The 22,211-nt window shown below is 31.6% G+C and overlaps 1 protein-coding gene and 1 long non-coding RNA gene across 2 annotated transcripts in view; one reads left to right on the forward strand and one right to left on the reverse strand.

Annotated features, from left to right (window-relative positions):
- Positions 1–10,365, reverse strand: part of LOC114940540 (uncharacterized) — a 117,582-nt gene extending 107,217 nt beyond the window's left edge. The window contains exons 1-4 of the long non-coding RNA XR_003821473.2: positions 10,138–10,365; positions 8,600–8,772; positions 3,045–3,339; positions 2,748–2,796 (exon numbers count right to left, since the gene is read on the reverse strand). This is a non-coding gene — a long non-coding RNA (uncharacterized LOC114940540). The remainder of the gene's footprint in view (positions 1–2,747; positions 2,797–3,044; positions 3,340–8,599; positions 8,773–10,137) is intronic.
- Positions 10,366–10,479: 114 nt separating this feature from the next.
- The window catches only part of Tis11 (Tis11 zinc finger protein), a 32,734-nt gene continuing 21,002 nt past the window's right edge, over positions 10,480–22,211 (forward strand). The window contains exon 1 of the mRNA XM_029315253.2: positions 10,480–11,307. Within this exon, the coding sequence (XP_029171086.1) occupies positions 11,251–11,307 (57 nt within the window). The 5' untranslated portion in view covers positions 10,480–11,250. The remainder of the gene's footprint in view (positions 11,308–22,211) is intronic.

The following is a 22,211-nucleotide window of genomic DNA, read 5'->3' on the forward strand; positions in this document are numbered from 1 at the left end:
GATTTTACGGAACAAATTGTAAATTAAAAAAAAATCAAAATTGCTTTGCTTTTAATTTAATATAATACTTTTTTAGTTTGTAGAGGTTTCTTAGTTTCTTTTAAAAAGCTTCTTTTAGAAAGATCCGGTTGAATAGAAGGCGTTGCCTCGGATCTTACTAGAAGGATCCAAAGAGAAAAAATAATTTTACATTATAGAATCATGATGTAGAAGGTCAAAGGGTTCCTTATCTTGTAGATACACGTCGAGTACGTCGCCGCTGGAAAGGCGTAGAGATAGATAGCATACTAGCCGGATATTATAATGTACTAAAAACCGGTTTAATGTGTATTCATTAACGCTAGAATTAATAACACGAATTTTAATTAATAGCTACGTCCAGTCACGTAATATGTTTGCAGCTTGTGAGTTAAAAGACGCGATATTAAAATAAATATATTATAACAAAATAAATGAAATTATATCAACAAGATTTTGCGCATAAAATTTTAAATTTGAATATACGACTGCTCGGCGATATATTATATATCCACGTACATTTTCCATAAAATAATTTAAACATAATGATAATACGATATCGCAATTTTTCAGCGAAGAATATTTTAGAATATGGACACTTAAGGGTAGACTTTACGGGTCCCAGGAGTTGTGTTAATTATCAATGTAAAGCGGCTTAAGCCAGTCGCTCTGACAGACTATTTTAATCCGTGAGGTCTGTTTTTGCCGTTGTGTCTTTCGACCACTTCCGCCCCCGAATTAGAAGCGCCAATAAACGTAAAGCCCTATAGAGACTACGTTGTTTAACCAAGTGCATGGCGGGGTCTATCTCTAATTTCTATATCTATCTCTCATCTCCTCTCTCTCTCTCTCTCTTTTCTTATGCAGCAATATATGCCTACGAGTCTTGAAAAATACCAAGAATACATTCATGAAAAAGTCGACAATTCAAGATGGTTAAACATGAGCTGTCTGCGAACGTTGCAAGTGCTAATGAATGGAAGACATGACGCGGATCGCTGCATGACGAGATCCTTTGGAGCGAGGGAACAGGAGAGATAGATATTATAAGACCGTCCGAAATTCATATGTAAAGACAAACATGGTATAAAAAATGAAGAAGGAAAGAAAGATACGAAAGGGGGACTTATGTTAATTAATACCTAAAACTATTTGATCGTAGAGGGTTTTATGTTAATATTCACAAACGTATATTATATCAAATATATACTAATATTATTCCTGTTTTTATATTAAGTTGTATGTTTCAGTTAAACACATCAAATGTGTCATGTGTTAATGTATAAAAATATTTGATAAATATACTAATACCAATTAGATAAAAAAAGTACAAAGACAACTATTTCTGGAATTTTTAGTTCACTTTCTCTTCTTTGATTCAATATTTCTATTTTGATTACGCAGATATTTCATTACTGATATGTACTGATATGTACAGATAATTTATGATTATATAAATTTTTTGATGGAAGATATAAATAAGTAAAATTAAAATAAATTTCATCACATTTAGTTTAAAATAAATGTTATCTTTGAGATTATTTACATTAAGAAATAATTTATCAAAATTTATTTCAAATGAAACTTAATTACAATTTAATATACTTTAGATTTTTGTCCTTTATGTGATAAAACTTATTTTAATTTTACATATTTATCGAATGCTTAATTCATATTTAATATCATTTTTGTAATAAAAAAATTTCAAGCAAAACAGATTTTTAATAATTTTTATACGTTGTATTTTTAACGTTTAAAAAGATTTTGGCAATTTTTCTATGAGTTGAAAAATTTCGATAAGTTGTGAAATGATTTTCTTTAATTTTATAAAATTTTGAGATTCGATTTTTGGATTTCGAAAAGATGTTCGATAATATTTATTGTTATAGTAATAAAACATTAATATATTTTTTAATAATCCTGTCTATAATAATAATGCGCGTACATTTCACGGAGGCCAATAGGCGTAACGATTCGTGCAATGCACAGGATAGGAAGAAAATTTGCGACTGCGTACAATACAACTCGCGCTGCGTTTGCGTGCTGCAGGGATAGGCGGTCGCTCTGACAAATACGAAACTATTGTCGCCTGTAAGAAAACGTGCAGAGGGTCATGCGTGCATATATGTACGTCGCCGATATGAGTCGCTCGGCTCGGTCATCACGGCTCAAAGTGCAATGACTTTGGAGCCCCGTACGACGCTATCGTCGATCATTCATTGCAACACGATAGCGCCCTTCCAAGACCTGGCAATCATAGCTGATTGTTGCACTTTAACTCATTAGAAATTACTATGGAGTTTTTCGAGCGATGTTCCATAAAATAATACAGTTGGCGCAAACTTTCTTAAATATATCGCGATATTTTTTTACCCGCGAGAACTTTTTAAATTAAAATTATTTTTAATTGGTTAGTAATGCTCAGAATAAAAAAAAAGACATTATGCTTCGTGAAAATCGCTAATGTTTGTAATGGAAAACTGGCCACGTTGAAGCGTTGGAATAGAATAATGACCTCCAGTCCTCTAGCTGACATTATTCTTGTTACTTTACTGTTGCATGCGGTCATTAACCCATTGGCATCAATGAGCGGAATAATCCGCGTTCACAAGTCGATTCGTATTATCGAAACGCATAATTTTAGAAGATGATTATTATAAATAGTTTATAATAATTTTTGAAGAAACAATATATATTTTACATTATAAAATAAACAATTTCTCACTCACCGATCGCCGACACGTGCAATCGCGGAGTTGTAGTACACAGTACATTGATCTGAAAACAAGATGTTCAAATTATGTATATACATGCATATGTGTGTATGTATATATATATATATATATATACATATATATTTTTTTATATATTTTTGCTTCCTTTATATATAATTTGCATGTATTGTATTTTTAACGTTTAAAAAGTTTTTGGAAATTTTTCTACAAGTTGAAAAATTTTGATAAATTGTGAGATGATTTTTTTGTAACTTTATAAAATTTTGAAATTCAATTTTTTATTTTGCATACCTCACAGTTGCCCCGCTGTTGCCCGATGCCTCCCCAGGCCTCCTCCTCCTCTCTTGGTCCTTCGTAGCACTCACAACACTCGCGAAAATACGAATAATTACGATCGCCCGACACTTTACACGGCACTCCCGACGCGCGACACTTTATACGGCACTCCCGACACGTTGCGTGAATTGCACGCGTATTTCGCGTATATTGTACAATAAGAAAAAAACGATGCGAAAACTATAATTGCACGAAGCGTTTGACACTCGAGTATCTCGCGAATTCGCGCGCAGTTTATCAACAATGCTATCTGTAACAAAAAAAAATACATTATATTAGAGCAATCTTAATATTTTTTACAGTTTGTTTAAACTATCAAGAATTTTAGAACTATTGAAAATAAAGTCAGAACTCTTAACTATATTTATGAATTTCCACGAAATCAGACGCCAGCTTTACACACAAAGAACGCTACTTCAACAATGTTGGCAATATAAAAATTATTAATCATATTGTAGATTGCAACTGTAAATGCAACTATAAGAGAAGTGATAGCAATTTATGTAACGTACAGTTGTCATTAATTTAAGAGATTAATGTAAAATGTGAAAGTTCCGATCAGAATGGCGCCTGGCCGTGGAAACGTCAGAGAATAAGAAAGTAAGAGCGCAAAAACCATTGATATATGTAAGTACTTACGCACTTATGCGCCATTATTGACTGTGAATCCGGCGCTACGTGCTACGTAAACTAAACAAATTATGTAAAGGCTACGCTAACAAAGATGACAAATATCATAAAAAAATATGTCAAAACGGCACCTTTCAATTTGTAAATGATAATATAGAATAAAGATAAATGTTATCAATTTTTACTCGATATTCCACGTAACATTCAATTTCTCCAGAGTACTTTCTAATAGCATTAATACTATATATTATATAGCTATATGATTGGTTTCTCTCTCTTTTTCTTTTATTTAATTTTAAATAAAATGTTATTAATTATTAATAATTTATTAAGTTATTCAAAAAGTACACCTACAAAAAAAATTAGTTTTAAAAGTATATTTTTTTAACTAAGTATATATAAATAATTTTATATATAAAAGCTTCTTGTAATGGTATAAAATATATATACTTAATATTGTAACTTATAATTTTATTATTTTATTATTCATATTTTCAATAACTACTATTATAAATTTATTATTCGAGCATCTTAACATTTATAAGTAAAAAACATATGAAATTATATAATCAAACTGTCTTTCTTTTAAGACCTTTATTGTCAAAGATCCTAAAAACATAATTTAACATTTGTTAAACATATATTTTCTGTATTCTAACTTATCTAACATTCCTAAGTTTTATACATTTCTCTTCACTTCTAAAAAAAAACTGCCAGTAACACGTAAAGACACACAGATTCGCAAACAGAAATATCTATATAAATATTAGAAATGAATAAATATTGACTTGTTAGCATTTCGATATTCTTCTCAAATATGTCCGAGAAAGGTTGTTGCGAATGTTCTATCGCAAGTGGAGCTTTAGGAGATACCATTCACAGCGCATGGAAAGAAATCACTAATGCGCACCAATAACGACAACTTTTTCGCAAAGCAAACTCCGAGAGAGCTGCCCCAACGTTCAAGCCAACGTTACCCGAGCTACCTTTCCGCTCCGTCCGGTTTAGCCGCGTGCATTTACCCGTGTTGTTATATGTCTACCTGCCCGCCTTGTGTCGTTGCCTTGGCCTTTGCAATTCTTGGAACGATCTCCGCTCCAATCTATCGATCTGCGATCTACGGATGCAGGTACCTGTGCATCAACGCAGGCGCCAGTTTACCGAAAATATTAGCCGGAAAGTACTTAAGACGGTACTTAAATAAGTTGAAAATTTTCCAGGAAAATACAGTATATTTTGGAAGCGTAAAAAAGTGTGTGTTGAATAATTTTTATGTCCCCGATTTACGGAATAAGCTTTAATTACATAATGGCTGCATTATGTTTTGCACATAATAAAGAATATTTTCAATAAGAACCGCCGATATTAATAGCAGTTTCGATATCATACAAGTATCTTTTGTTCCAAGAATGATTTAGACAAAATTAACAATTTTATTTTTTTTTTTGTTACACACCTACATATATATGATGTAACGCTATAATATGATGCAGGATCTGTATTGATTAATTCCACGACTTGAGTATAGCTTCTTTTGCAGCTTGTTCGCCCTGTGACATTTTCATCGTGATATTTTACCTCGCGATTTTCTAATTACATAACTTGAATGTACAAATTTTTATCGCAACCATGACTTTTCTGTGTATCCCACGTATCTCGCACTGCTTTGACGAAGAAAAGAGAAAAATATGTTCGTTGAATCACACCTATATTCAACATGTGACATTTTCACATTGTGTTTTCCTTATGTTATCAAACATATTAATAAGATTATATAATCGCGATATACATAAGTTTTATTTATACTACATATTATATTATATATATTATATGTGTATTAGACACATACTATATTTTTTCTAAAAAAATTAATTATTTATTTATATTTAATAATATACTTTTCTTTCTCTCTCTTCTCAATCATTAATAATATCGAATAATAATGTAATACAATAATATCTTCTTGAAAAGATACTGTTAAAGCATGTACGTGACTAGTTATTTCAAATAAAATTCTTTTATCATGTTGACCATAAAAATCTATAAAAATTATACATTTTAGTTCAGCTCTTTGCCACATAATCATTGTAGAATTATTCTTCCTATTCACATAAACCTTCTTTCTTCAAAGAATAACCAAAAAAATCTTTGTATTATAACAAAAGTATAGTCTAACAAAAGAATTGCATACAAAAGAGGAAAAACCCAGCGATACAAATAACTGCAGAACAATATATACAGAACTGTATAACAATATATACATATTTTTTCTTTCAGAGAGAATTTTCTCTTTAAATTTACCCTAAAAATCATGGTAAAAAAATTTAATATGCATATATTAAATTTTACTATGTACATAGTAAAATCAATCAACATATTTTATATCTTATTATGGTAGATATTAATATTTTAATTAATTTATTGTAATAAAAATATTTAATCAAAGAAACTCATAAAATTCTTCCAATATCATATTGTCCCACAATTATACCATGATTTTCAGGGTAATAAATTTTAAGAGATTTTCTCTGTATATATATATATATATATATATATATATATATACATACATATATATTAAAATCTAATAATAATATTAAAATGAATTCCAGAGAGTATCTATAGACGCATGATTGTCTGACTCATTCCGATATAGCTGTGACGTGCTTTATTCGACAAAAAAAATGACGTTATCAAATATTCAACAATAAAAACTTCAGATGACGTGTTTCTAACACGTCATCATTATATAGAACTGCATCATCAGGACATCATTAGGACTGCAAGTGACGTCAGCAATGAGAGAGTCGAACAAAGAAAGTGAAAAGTTCACTTACGCGTATTTGGATACAAGATCTGTCAAGGAAAAAACCGCGTGACGTCATATGATACTCTGCATGTGACATTTCCAGCGTGCCCACTTTAACCTTCGCTTTCTTTGTCATCAAGAAATTTATAGACAGCACGGATTATCTTAAAATACACGCCTAAAAATACATCTAAATGATTAATAAACAATGCTTTCCATTTTGAAAACAGTTCTGCCTTGTGTATAATATTATATTTATTATATTGTTATTTATTTTTTATTACATATTTGCCAAAGCCAAAATCCTATCAAACTATAATCATTATTGGAATAATAATAACCTTTACTTCAACCGAAAGTTATGCGCCGAAATGCACAACACCGAGATAAACAGAATCATGCAAAATTAAATACGACTGTTTTTTTCTCATTGCTTGTGTTTCTTTTCGTCTATTTCTTTTGCGTCTGAGACAGCAGTGCAAGACGTGATGTTGCAAGCAAACATCAGGTCCTTATAGCTTTGAGAGAAACGTTTCTCTGCGTACCACATGCGTACGCCCATGCGCTTTTCACGTGCTTTCTCATAATACTTGCGTATTCCCATGATAATGGATACATATGTATACGGTGCATGGGCTAAGAACACTCTCAACTAATTATTATCTTTACTTATTTTTGCACTATACATACATATTTTTTTGTCTTTAGTAAATTTTGAAACGTGTCGGATATGTGTACAAGATTATCTTTATGTCAAAATTATTCCGTTCATGCATATTTTCGCATATTTCAATTTTATGTATACTTATTTTATATATTATTGGATCGGTTGTAAAAAGTTGTAAAGAAAAAAAGATTTCTCTGCTAATTATAGTCAGGTATGTTAATAGAGGACAAATTTATAATCAATGATAAAATTTGTCTCTAATACGTAAAATACCTTTTGTTTACATCATTAATCATATAGTTTAATTTTATCATATTCTCAGAATAAAAAGATTAGCGAAGTTGTGAAGAATCATGAAATGCGAATCATTGAATACTTGCGATTCTATCATAATGTTACAATAAGCTTTTAATTTTAATAACGTTAAACATTTAAAAATAGTAACACATGTTTAGAATTTTGTTATAAATTGTTGAAATATTATTTTCCTGATGCAAAAGTATAAATTATTAAATGTTGATATATATTTAAAAAATTCAGATGTATCAAAAAAGAGAAGTATATAATATATAATATAAAATATTTTATAATTTCTCATAAATATTTTAAATAAAATCTTAACATATACATTACTGTGTTTATTGTTTACACGTCAAAAATATTTATTCAAAAAAATTGAATTAAATGAAAAATGAACCGAAAATAATAGAAATACAATCAACATTTTTTAAAATTAATCTGAAAATTTTACGCTTAATAAATATATACGATTATAGATCTAGCCGGGGGGGTCTTTCTCTTTCTCTTTCTCACGCCCTTCACAAAGAGCCCGCATGTTTGATATTTCTGTATATAGTTCAGCCATCATGACGAAAACTGACTCCCATTAGCTGTTATATTTAGTGGCATGAGAATCTGTTCAGGGTTGAAAACACCTCGCTAAAGATTCGACAGTTCACCCTCATAATCCCATATGTTACAGAGCATACCATGATACTCCTTAATTAGACAAGAGTCAGACTTTGTGCCTGTCGTGCACGACTGATTAGATCCGCGATAAATAGTTAAATTTTCCTGCGTGACTAATAAATTATTTTTAATTCGTCACTAATCGAGCTTCCGAGTTTTCGGGGCATTGATATTCGAGATATATATGATTTCCAATTTATTAAAGTATTTCTAATTAAATTATTATTTTTCTTTCAAATAAAAGAACTATTTTCTTTTAAAATTTTAATTGATTAAATGATTAAGAATTAAAATAGCTTTCTTCAATTATAAATTATTTTTTCCATAAATTGTTTCTTTTCTCATAGGAAACGATAAAAGAAAGGGAAAAATATATATCTATATATCTATATATCTATATGTAAAGAAAAGATAAATCTTTATCTTATCACTTACCTTATAGACGAAACTTTCATTCAATGGTTGACCTTTAATCAGGACTTGACATTGCGCCTCTATGAAACTGGTGGAAGTTTAACTTCCTAGTCGTGCGGCTGAACTTCCGGCTTTCCCTTTGCGAAATGTTACTTCCTCTTCGATCCTGACCGATGTCGTTGGTATGCATGATTCTATAAATAAATTTATGCCAGTTAGAAAGGAAAAATATATAGTAACTATTAATAAAACATTATAACAGTTTCCCCTAAATTAATATTGCTTTAATATGTTTTCGTTATACATATTTGTATAATTAAAATAAAATATTTTAATTTTTAATTTTATTTATTTAACTTTTTAATTTTTTAAAATGTAAAATATAAAATATATTGATAATTAATTAATAATAAAATTCAAATAACTTATCATAGAGGAATAATTAACAATATTAATTATATTTTTCAAAAAAACATTCTTTTCATATTGATAATAATTGTGATGCTGCATATGCTGATTATATATTATAATTGTGTAATACATTTTATACAAATACCCTTGTCCTCTCTCTCTTTCTTTCTTTTACACACACATTCTCCCTAGTTTTATTTTTAAAAAATTAAAATAATTGTTCATATTGCAATTATAATATTTTCATTAATTATTTCTAACAATTTCTGTGTCACACTCAATAATGAATCGATTGTTATAAAATTACAAAAGATTGTATTATTAGCAGCATGTGTAACTGTAAAATCATAACGGATATAGATAACAAAAAAAACCGAAATGAAGCCTTAACCTAACGTAGACAATTATTGCTCAGAATTTGCGATTTATTTTACGCAGATAAAATTAATTCATGCTGTTGACTACCTATGTGTGCTCGATTCATTGAACCTTTAAGACTCTAGAATAATTAAATTGCATTAAATAATAATATAATTTCATAGCTACATTCAGCTCGGATTTATTCTTTCGGAGCGTTTTATTTATTATTTTGGATACTGATCAAATGTGATATCAATGTTTCAACGATCTTTGCATTATGTTTAAAGAGGATCATTCTGATTAAGATGCATTTTTTCTGAAAAATAAAAAAAATGCGATATGTAAAAGTACATTCAACATTAAATACATCTAATTTTGAATCTAAATAAAGTTGGAAACTAATAATGTATTTGTATACATCGGTGAATATCTTCGAATAATTTATTACTGTTTTATAAAAAGGCTTATATAATTCCAAGCCTCTTAATTAATATTCCAAGAAACGAGAAAAGCGAAGTAAGGGTATACATATAATCGTGGGCGTCCGCAGGAATTTTTCCAGGAAGAGGCATGATTAAAACTTTTTTTGGTTTCTTATTATTCTTTTTTTTAATTTCTGAATCCATATTTCTTATTATTTTAATATATTATTATTTTTATATTAAATAAAACTGCAAATAAATTCCAGTGTTTATTCACAAGGAGAGGCAAATCCTAATTGTTTACTGATTCCAAAGAAGGGAGGGCCCTCTTGCCCTTGCACATAATGATTAATGAAAAAAGGTTACTTTATACTCCCTCCCGTAGAGTCGAGCGCCGTCCATCGCCTACGTCGAAGCCTGCATTTTGTCAGAGTAGGGTGGCAGGGGATGCGACATTACCTCGAATCTACCCTCTAAATCTGCCCAATAGGAGCCTTCTTTCGGAGGGCGCAAAAAACGCGGTTGAACGTTGCGACAGCCGAAAGCCGCCGCGCGCCGACAGAAGAGAGGACAACTTCACGTGAGCCGGGGGAACGCGTTTGCAAGAGGCGCACGCGCGCACGGTTGCCACGTCGAGATCCCCCTCTTACGGGACGCGCGAGAAGCGACGTGATTGGTCGGTGCGGCGGTATTACGGAGTAACCCGTCTATATGCTCGTTCGCCGGAGCACAAGCGGCGACTCTCGATCAGCGGTAGTCTCAGTCAGTTTTGGGAGGTTCTCCTGTAAACATTGAATCGGAATACAAACCGGACGCACAAATATAAACTCCCCGACAAATTTCCACTGAGGAAGAAAGAAAGAGAGAGAGAGAGAGTACTGGGTATATACTCGCGTCAAAAGAAAGTGCCAAGTTCAAGTTCAGTAACACGCAGACTGAAGAGAAGCATTGTACGTACGCGCGACAACAACACAACGACATATATCGTTAAACACGAGAAGACAAGTATATAACATCTCGTCTGTGTTGTCGATCTCTACGAAGAGCCGGTTGATTCGTGCTAGGAAACACGGAATCATTTCTTATTCTCCCTTCACTTATTCGTTCGCGCGCACGAGTTTCTACACCACGTTTCGCCCGCGTTTTTACACCAGTAACGAATAATATCGGCGTCGATACACACACGTGTCGAGCAAGACACGTACTGTCTTGTTTCGTTTCTTTTTTTTTTAACGTTCTCGCGGGTGCTTTCGATGCGAGCTACAACGATATCGTATAACGACGTATACGGTCGGAGTGACAGTTTTATTGTGTTCTCTTGAAAGTTTCCTTTAGCTGCGAAAGAAGAGACGCCACTGTTACAATTTTTCACCCCCGCTGTGAAGGACGAGAGAAAAAGGAAGAAGGATTGGAAGAAAGAGAGGGCAGAAGAACAGCATCAAGATCACACAGTGTTTTTGTGCGGAAAAATCGAGGAACATGTCGACTGCCGTCATGAGTACTCCCATGTTCGAGTGCAGCGAGATTCTTTTTAAGGTAAGATTCAGATCTTGGCATATTTCTACGCTGTTGAAATTCCCCTGGAATTTTGATCGAATTTGCGAAAATATTCGCGAATAAATCGCCTCAGCAAATCGAGCTTCTGTGCATTATTTTGGAATTATATAAATATTTACAGCTGTATATGTTTATATGTGTGTGTGACACAATAGGACAAAAATACAATAGATAGAAGAACCAGACATTTTTACGCTTTAATCTTGTATTGCTAAAAAAATTAGTAAAATTGCCCATTTTTCAAAAATAGGTGATTATAGAATATTTCACGGTACAGGCTTCTGTACCAGTTTTCTACCTAAATTTTTCCGAGATCTTTTTCTTTATCCCTTACCTTTTCTTGCTTTATATCCCACCTACCTGCTCCTTTTCAAAGTAAATTCGCAGCCGGATGTTCACAGGTAGATGGGTATATATTCTGAAAGAAAATACAAAATTTTGTTCGACTTCGTCTAATATATTTGTTCGCATTTACAATCCCCGATTTGCTGATGTAATATATATATATATATATATATATATATATATATTTAATTAAATAAACTTTGTGTGTGTGATTTTTTGATACTTGCTTACGCCATTCTTTCATTGTTTTCGTTTATTCATTATATACTACAATCTTTGTTTAATAATTTAAAAACTGCAAAGTATAACATTGTTTTTCAAGAATGAATTTTAATATGACATTTCTGATACAATAGTTTGTCATAAATTTTATTACATCATTTGACGATTAATATAATTTATTTCTCTCAAAGTAGTAAAATTTGTGGATATATTTATATGTATGTAAATGCACTACGTGTTTTTTTCTGTCTGAAATCAAAAGACCATTCAATTCATTCATTTCCCGATTTGCATGTAATTACGAATCACATCTTATTACCTATATTCCGTACATCTTTGTTCATGTTTTTGTGTGTGAACGTTAATTTATTTGTCTTTTTTTTATACATTTATAAGTACAAAACAAGATAAATCAGATATGTGCGACAACGATCGCTCATTCCCCAGTAATTATTTACAAGATACGATCGAAAATAACGCCATGTGTGACGTCAGGAGGACATTACAATCCTTGATCGTATCATTTCGGGACGGTTTTCTTTGTATGTTACTAGATTAAATCTTTTTTCTACATTAACCATCACATTCGCATTTCCGATATTTCCGAGAATGCAGCGAACGACATCGCGATGCAGCTCGATTCCTTGAATCGAGATTTCGCACGAGATACCGGAACAAGGTTACAAATCGAGATAACGTAAACATATGAGCGGAAAAAATGGACATGGAAATGACCGATTATTACGAGAATTTATTGTATTACTTCAACTGCACGCACCAATACTAATGAAATATTAAAAGATAATTCACGGAAAATTGTTATTGAAATATATTATTACATTTATAGAGAGAAAATCAATAGATAACATATAATTGCAAATTCTCTACAATTTATTGCATTTTCACTTCTTTTTATCAGTTTCTTAATCAATAATCTTTTATAATAGATTCAATTGGATGCATTAAAGATATCCATTATTGATATCTTAATTCAAATTATAGCACGATACATTTCCCAAATTTTTTTACTTGTCAATTGTAAAGATTTTCGATTATTCTCGATATGATCGAATGTGTACAAGCTTTTTTATTTTTAGTTAGAAATGTAAAAATACAATTTTGTAGATATACATACTTTATATTTGATTTAAATTTTCATCTAGACTCTAGGGTAGATATTTATAAATTGATTTTTTGATTTGAATAATATTAATGTTCAGCAATATATAAGTTAAACATTTGAATAGCAATCGTCGTTATTCACACGTATTCTTCATTTCGTGCTGATAAATCGAAGGATCATCTTTATCACGCGGATAGACTGAACGATCGCACGTTCTTGCACGATGTAAATAAAAGGCTTGTCGCGCGAGTTAAGAGAGACTCTCACCTTAGAGAGAACTAGGCACAACACTCTCTTTGGTTTCTCCTCCGACGTGAGTTTCTCTGTGTGACGCGAGCGAGTCTCACGAGTGTTGGATTTAAGAGGAAACGTGAAAAGGAACATGTTCGAATGATCTCGATCATTAATGCTTTAATATATTATTTAAAGTCCAATGACAAATATCGAACGATTCGTGTGATAACTCTTAATGGCAAGCTCATTTAATGATTCAAACATTGCTGCTTTCTATTTTTATCGTGTATTAAGTTGTCAATACGTCAAAAAACTCGTTTAAATCAACAGAAATTAAAGAATTCTCTGAGAATGCTTTTAAATATATCTGCTTTAATAAAAAACGCATTTCAGTTAATTATTCCGATTTACCGTGATCGATAAACAATATTGATTTAATATTAAGTGGTTGAAAGAGCAATTAATTCCATAATGCATCTATTGTTTCTGTTCTTTGATTAAAAATACATAAATCATAGCTTAATCCGACACGTGTTTTGCGCATTTATACTTCGTTGTATTAATTAAAAATTAATAACAAAGCATTTTATATTTCTTTAAATATATTTTTTTACTTTACTTATACGATTATTTGCTCGTATAAGATTTCACACTGGTTTTTTTTCGACATTCAAAATATAAGATGTTAATTAATAATTTTATTTTCCTAAGAATAGCAATCGAAATATAATTGTATTTTTATTATTGATTTAATATTAATTTAAATCAATTTTTTCCCCGAAAAGTCAATTTATCAATCAATGCACTTATTAATTATTTAATCAATCAATTTATATTCAATTTACTTATTAGCTACTATTTCAATAATTGTTTCCATTATAATTAATGAGGAATTCTTAACAAGTATTCAAGTATTCTCTATCAGAAGTGTTTTATTTTCACATTTTATCGATTCTCTCTTGTAAGGAGATGCGTCTGACACGTGTCAGCGGGAATTCGCGCGTTATTCTTCGCGCACGGAATATCGCTGGTGCTTGGTAGTACCGCTTATATATGCGCATGTGTGCATTGGTGCGTGTGTGTTGCATTAACAAATGCATTCTCGCTCTCGCCATTCCGTCCCGACCGCACGTACATGCTCGATTGCGTCGTAGTGCGAGTAAGAGTGCGATAGAGACAGAGACGTACTTGTTATGCGTTTTGGTACAGTGTTCCTCTCTTGAGCGCTCCAGCAAATGTATATGAATATTTAATCCGAATAACTCTGACATACATCATGGAATCGGACGAGTCTTGAATTTCCTGCATGGCAAAGAAACGTAAATATGTACTTATAGTCGACGAACAGTATTCGTTAAATAATTTTGCTAATGAAAGGGAAGGAATTCTCTCTGATGTGGAACAACAACAATACGAGCCTTATTCTCGATAGAATCAAAGTGTTTTTTTACTGTTCCTTTTTAATACAACCGAAACATCGATTTTCTTCTCACTAATATGTAGAGTTCCTATAAGAATTTATAAATGTTGAGTATATATAAATTTCGTCTATTTTACATGATAAATAAAATTTTTAGAAATGAGTGTCAGACACACAAAATCATCGCTTTTCACATCGCAAATAGCTTTTCTGGAACTACATAGATGGTCTATCGAAATTGTATCCTGTTTTATTTATTCTCGAATTTCACGTGTCGAACAGATGAGACGGCTGGTTTTTATATATTTGTACTGTGCTTTGTGTATTTATAGATTTTTTATGTGACCTTAGGAATTGTTCGCTACGGTCTATTGTACGAAACTCTCTCGTACAAATAAGATGATCTTATCAATATTGAACTCGTGATATATGTTTTTTTCATAATTATTAAGACACAGTTTACATAAAGTTAGACGAGATTATGATATCGATTTATTTTGCTGTTATTTTGACACATTCAAAGTCAGAAATTTTTATACACGAGAAATATTACATCGTCCTTATATTGTGATATTATTTATTTCAATTGTATATATGTATAAAATACTACATATTTGTTATTTAATTATATTTACAAAAAATTGACACTTATATATAATTACGTGTTAATCCTTATGCAATTTTTTTATTTTTCGAAGGAAAAAATAGAAGAAAAATAATAGAATAATTTAAATTTAACGTCACATGTAGATTTAAAAAGATGATAAGAGCGTGAATGAGTAAAAATTATAATAATTTTAAACGCTTCTCATACATATATGGATGTCATTTAATTAAGATTCAATTATTGGAGAATACAACCTATATATTGCGAAAGGAACGATTACGATCTCTCTGTAAATATCATTTTCAACTGTTGTTTATCCTTCGCTTGTCCATTATGGGGAATAATACAAGGATACGCGGTTTCTTCACGCAGAAATATTGCGAAATCACTATTTTTTTTTGCTACACGTATATATATATGTACAATACGGTATATCGTCTATGCGTTATCGTGTTTGTAAGCGATAGTGATCGGAAGATTAAGCGAACGAAACGACGATGCTTCGGTATTTTTCCTTTCAATCAATGCACTACGTATATCGAAACGTGAAACGCATATATGCAGAGGGACTCGATGAATGACATTTGGCATACAATTTTCGATCCTATGTAACAAAGAGAACGGCCGTTGTCTTTCTTAACTTTATTCGTGTACGGATATCCGGCGATTCTCGCTAATATACCTCGTGTAAGTGCGTAAAACAGAAGAGACCAAGGAACGTCAGGCGTTCGTATGCAACAATCTCACGTATCAATTTCATTATTTCTGAAGGTATGCCCGCATATGTCGCTATACGCACATTCGTCGTGTAATTATGCATGTCGCGCAAGCACGCGCGTGTATCGTATATATGACTTCCGGTTTGAGTCTACCGCGATGCGGCTCACTTGTCATTTCCCGTCTTACTATCATGCGAATGCGGTTAAACGCACGTAAATTCTAGAAAAAGGAGACAGAGAGAGAGAGAGAGAGAGAGGGAAGATGGGAAAAAAAACGGAAATAATTATCGCGTGAGTGATTGCGACGTCGTTGCCGACCTTTGTCAATGAATGATGGCCTGTAGAATCACGACGAAATCGCAAATCGCGATACATACTACTTATAAATACTGTGAAAAATAATCCTCATGTTTATTTGAGATAATGAAAATACGTCAATTAGCGTAAGCTATATTTTTCCATGTACATTATTGCTGTGTCTTGAGGATTTTATCTACTCGATATTATCCTAGTTTCGCAATTCCGTTTTGTTTATTGCTGTTATAAAAGATGCATGATTACTTGATATATGTATATACACTGAACAAAAAGTTTGTTAACAATTTTCAACTAAATGTTATTTTATTAATTGAACATAAAAAAATATTTAAATTAAATCTAATATATTAAATTCAACAAAAAACGTATATTTGATTTAAATATTGACATATGTTCAATTAACAAAATAATAATTTAGTTGAAAGGTTTAGTCAAATTAGCAAATCTTTTTTTTTTCAGTGTACGTATATTTATGCGCGTAATTTTAAAAATTATAAATTTTAAATTACCATAAACATTATAAAGTGTAATATTTTTCTGACTCGACTCTCATCATTATTTTCGATGTTTAGTATATCGGGTTGCGAGATCTATCATTAATGATTAAACACATGAATGATGTGTTTTTGGAAGATAATCGTCGCAATCATGACTTTTCGGTTTCGTTTTTCCTTTCAACCACGCGATCTGTATATTTCACTGCGGAAACGCATCTCTCCTTTTTCTCTCCTTTGAACGATAACCGCGCGTAACTTTCCTCAGCAATTTCTCCTCGGCTCGGTTTCGAAACTCGTTCGATCGGGTGGACTTTCGACTTTCGAGATTCGAGTGCGAGAGCAGTCAAAAATCAATGTGGATCGTCGCGAAATGTGGAAATTTTATGTGGAATGGACCAATATGGCTCTCTCGTCGTGGATTTCTCCCGCTAAAAAATTTTATCTCTATTGCAAATTCTTACCTACTCTGTACATTTGCGCATGTTAATTAAGATTTAACAAAATACACCGAGTAATATGATGAGCTTTTTTCACTCTGAATCAGTTATTATACATTCAAAACGAATGCTATACAGTTGACTCATAGAAATGAAACAAAGATAAAAAAATTAAAAAAGTAGCAGGTAGATCTCTTGTAACAAATAAAAAATCGCATTACTGTATCTCGATGTCATGCAACAGATAATCACTATAGAAGCAATTATAGGGAGCATTTTTGAATAAAACTAATAAGAGCAATAATTTAAAATAATAGAATGAAAATTGCGGCATAAAATTATGATAATTTGATAATGTTCAAGAGCAAAACAGAGATGTGAGATTATTGAAGCTGCGTGCATGTACATCTTGTTTCTCATGAATACGAGAATTTTCCAATTCTCGCAAATTAGTCCCAACTCTTTCGGCATCATCTCTCGCTGCCCGGAGCAGAGATGTGCGTCAACAGAGAATCCTCTGAATTTTTCTAAAAGCGGAAACCTCGCCCCGAACGCGCGCAGCGTATATATACACATCGGGAACGGGCAACAAAAAGCCGCTCGGTGAACGCGAGCCACGAAGAAGGGGAGTAGGAACCTGTTGCTTCAGCTTTGCCGCCGGTGCTAAAGAAGGAGTGACCGAGAGAATGAAGGGATGATGGGGAGAGAGGAGGGGGAGGAGGGGAACCCCTCTTTGTGTGCCGCTTTGCCTGTGTGTGCCCCTTCTGTGCCGCCCCGGCATCATTGGCGTAGAACCTACCAGGGGCTTTCCCACTCTTTTGTGCTTCGCTTCGACCCCTCGAGAAATTTTCCCATATTTTTGAAAAGACCTGCCCGCACATGCCCCGTCACAAAAGGATAACGTTCTTTCTGCAACGAGTTGCACCGATTTCTCTGGAACTGCTTTTTCGCGAGGCTTTGTGTAATCCGGCAGGTTCGGCCAGTTTTTGCGCAGGGATTTTGGTGCGATCCCGATCTTTTATGTGGTTGACGAAATATGGCTGTTTTTCGTTCACTACTTCTCACGATGCAAAAGTGAGCAAAGAACGTTAGAACCGAGACTTGACATGACGCAAGTTTGATTATTGAAATATATTGGAAATATTGTGTGATTACGATTATTATGTCACCTGACACACTCTGTAGGAAACTATATTTTTGTAAAAAAAAAAATCAGTTTTATTTATCTGTGGTTTTGTAACGATTTAATTAAACATATTAAATGCAATGTTTTGAAGTTTATATTCGCCTTAAAGTGCGATATGTCAAAACGACAATCTACAGAGAAATGTCATACTTTGTGTACTATACATTTTATAAATCAATTTCGTATATTTCAAATATATTCACACAATTTTTTCTAAATGAGTACGCATCGACAAAATTTTATTTATTTTAATTAAGATAATTTAAATATCGTTATTCAGGGTGTCTAGCGGTCAGAGAAATCTGGAAAACTGGGCATTGTCAGGGAATTTTATAAATCTGGAATTGTCAGAGGAAAGTTAGGAAATTTTATTATTTATCTGGATTTTTTCACATTATTCTACATTTGTGTCTCAATAATTTGAAATTTTTTATTAAATAAATCTAAACTTTTCCTTGACACCCAGCACACGCTAATGTTCTGTGTTGCAATGTTAAAAATCGATTCATCTACAGCGTGTTCGTTAATTTATATTTTCATCGTCGTGTTATTTTATTTCAATGTATTTGATAGAGACAAAACTAAAAATTTGATATAGTATAAATTAAAAAAAGTGATTATTTAAATAGTTTATTGTGACAAGTCAATTGATTTAAATTTTTGTTTTTTTAACTTTTGAACGATTTTTCATTGTTGACAAAAATATCTCAAGGATTTTATGATTTAACATTTAATTAATTTATCATATAAATATATGCAAATTATATATTTGGAAAAAATAAAACTAAAAAATCAGGGAACAAATTAATTTCTGATCTCGGAAAATCTGCAAAAGTTAGGGAATTTTTTTCATTGAGTCTGCTGGACACCTGTTGACACAAGTTCGATAATTGAAATATATTTGAAATATTGTGTGATTACGATTATTATGTCACCTGTAGGAAACTATATTTTTGTAAAAACACACTGTAGGAAACTATATTTTTGTAAAAAAAAAATCAGTTTTATTTATCTATGGTTTTGTAACGATTTAATTAAACACTTTAAATGCAATGTTTCGAAGTTTATATTCGCCTTAAAGTGCGATATGTCAAAACACTACAAAGAAATGTCATTCTTTATGTGCTATACATTTTATAAATCTACTTCGTATATTTCAAATATATTCACACAATTTTTTCTAAATGAGTACACATCGAAAAAATGTTATTTCTATTTTAATTAATATAATTTAAATATCGTTATTAATATCTCTATCAGATAGAAATGTTTTCTTCGTTCATTTTAGATTAAACATTTATTAGAGAGGACAGTATTACAGAGACTGATTTATTCGTTATTTTTGATCGTAATTTGTGAATGGCAGAACTGTTCTCGCGTGCAACGGGTTCTTGTCACATTAAAAGCCAGTCCCTTTCCCGTATTCATGAAAGACTAGCAAGCACAAAGGACACACAGGGGGAAGGACACGAGCCATTTCCGCGCACCTTGCACTTTCCGCACTGCTCGCCTTCATCGATGCTTTTTGAACTATGCTATGCTAGCTTAACCTTTCGCGATTCCCCTTCGAGATAATCCCGAGAAATTACACCACATCGAACGTCTCGTGTTTACGTCAGTATTGTCATTGTTGCGTAAGATTAATCAATTTTCGCGTTACATGCAATAACAGATTATATAATCGAAAAATATCCGGCTTTAGGGCGGAGAATCAAATAATGTGATAAAAATAAAATCAAATTATATTTTGACATAATAAAACATTTTAGATTCTTTTTATTTAGAAAATGTATTCATGTTTTATATTTATTTTTATATTTAATTTTAAAGAGTACAATTTTTTTATTTTCTCTCTTACTTTTGCCTCACACGAGAGAAAGCGAGAGTGCCGGGGAACGTCTACTTCGCGGCTCTCGATTTCACTTTCACGCTTGATTTATGCGATGATTCTGGAAGTTTCCAATCCAGGCTCTGTTTCGGTAGCTCCAGACATATATCGTCACGCTCTGGAAAAAATGAGGGACCGGTTTTCCGCGGGTGGTTCTGTTTCCGCTCACACACGAACAGCGAGGTGTGTCGATTGCATTTGTTCGTATTGTTGATATCATAAAAATGCGAATAAAAGTATAGAAAAAAAGGTATTAACGTCTGTAACGAATCGTAGCTAGTTATCGCATTGTCGCTGTCTTGTGTAAACGAAGCATATAAAATTATTCTTTTTAATGGAGCAACAAATACCAGGATAATTTAAAACCTATGTATGTATACATATTTATATATAGAAAATGTATTATTTAATTTTTTAATTTACCAATTATTTTAAAAATGTATTATAATATTAATGCGAAATATCCAAAAATTATAAATTAAAGTTACTTTAAAGATTGATTTATAGATTTAGATAATGCTGATTTGACAAATTATGGAATAAAATATAAAAATAATTTTGAAGTATATGCAAAAATTTCGGTCACGTAAGCATGTCATTAATTTAAGTAACGTGTCGACTCGAAAATATTTAATTAAAATTTATTACTATTATGAAATTTGTTTTTTTTTCTCGATCTTAACGCCGCGATGAATTAACCGCGTATTAAAACAACATACATCTCTATCTAGATTCGAAAAAAAGTTTCCATCTCAGAGATATTTTTTTGCAATTGTCATACTTTCTTCTTGATTATAGTTACTAGTTATAAATCTCTGCGCATGCTCATCTTGTGCGCTATTATTTTTCCGAAAAAGTCGCGTTTATCGATGTGATTTATTTTCTCGACCGCCAAGCTAACATTAAGATATGAATGATAAATTATACGAGACCATTCGCGCGCGAATATTCATGACCTTTGCTATATTAGACTTCGTTGCAGTTATCGTTCATCTGAATCGCTTCTTCTGGTTGAGCCAGGTAAATTGCTGAACAATTCATGCGAGAAGCTCATATTTCTTGCTGTAATGTATTTGCTGCGGTCTTTAATTTCGATTAAAATTGAGACGCGATACGTTTTTCTTATCTTATAAAGCAGATTTGAAATGATTTAAAAATTATTCCACAGCGAATGATAAGATTAATAATTACGTCGCTTGTTTTATTCAAACAGAGCTCAAATATTTTTTAATTAGCTGTTTTGATTAAGTTGTAAAAATGTCTAAGAGAATTAGAACCTATACATTACGATTATATTTAAAAATTATATTTACAACTCGGCTTAAAAATTGTATAACATATTTTCATACAATATTTTTACGTTCATATGGTAATCGTATACAATATTTTTTACGATCTGTTTTAAAGCGACACGAGTAACAAAAGATAAGACAGTAATCCTAAAACTATTTGTGCATTGGCTGTAATATTATTACGGCAATACTATCGCATGACATAGTTAAACAGTAATTTTTAGGTATTATTGTAGAAATTAATTATTACTCAGATTTATTTTTCAGAATAAATGTAGAAAAAAGCTGATAACTGAATAATGATTAATAAATAAAAATACATTTAAAAAATTAATTTTCCAAAAATAACAAGGACGCAGATAATAAATAATGATACAAGTAACACATTGCTATTACTGCATGTCTATAATTCTGTATCTTTAAATGCATCATGTAAGTTGTTTTGCGACTTGATTTACGCACGAATAAAAAGGTACATTTCCTTTCATGAGCATAAAGGCAAAGATTAAAATCCCGGTTATGGCGCTCAAAGCATCATTAATTCAGCAGGTACTAAAGAATGAAATAACACATATCTTTTAATATGAAACGGAAA

Source organism: Nylanderia fulva, unplaced genomic scaffold, assembly GCF_048542155.1.
Source record: "Nylanderia fulva isolate GAGA-0341 unplaced genomic scaffold, ASM4854215v1 Scaffold5, whole genome shotgun sequence".
NCBI classification, from domain to species: domain Eukaryota; kingdom Metazoa; phylum Arthropoda; class Insecta; order Hymenoptera; family Formicidae; genus Nylanderia; species Nylanderia fulva.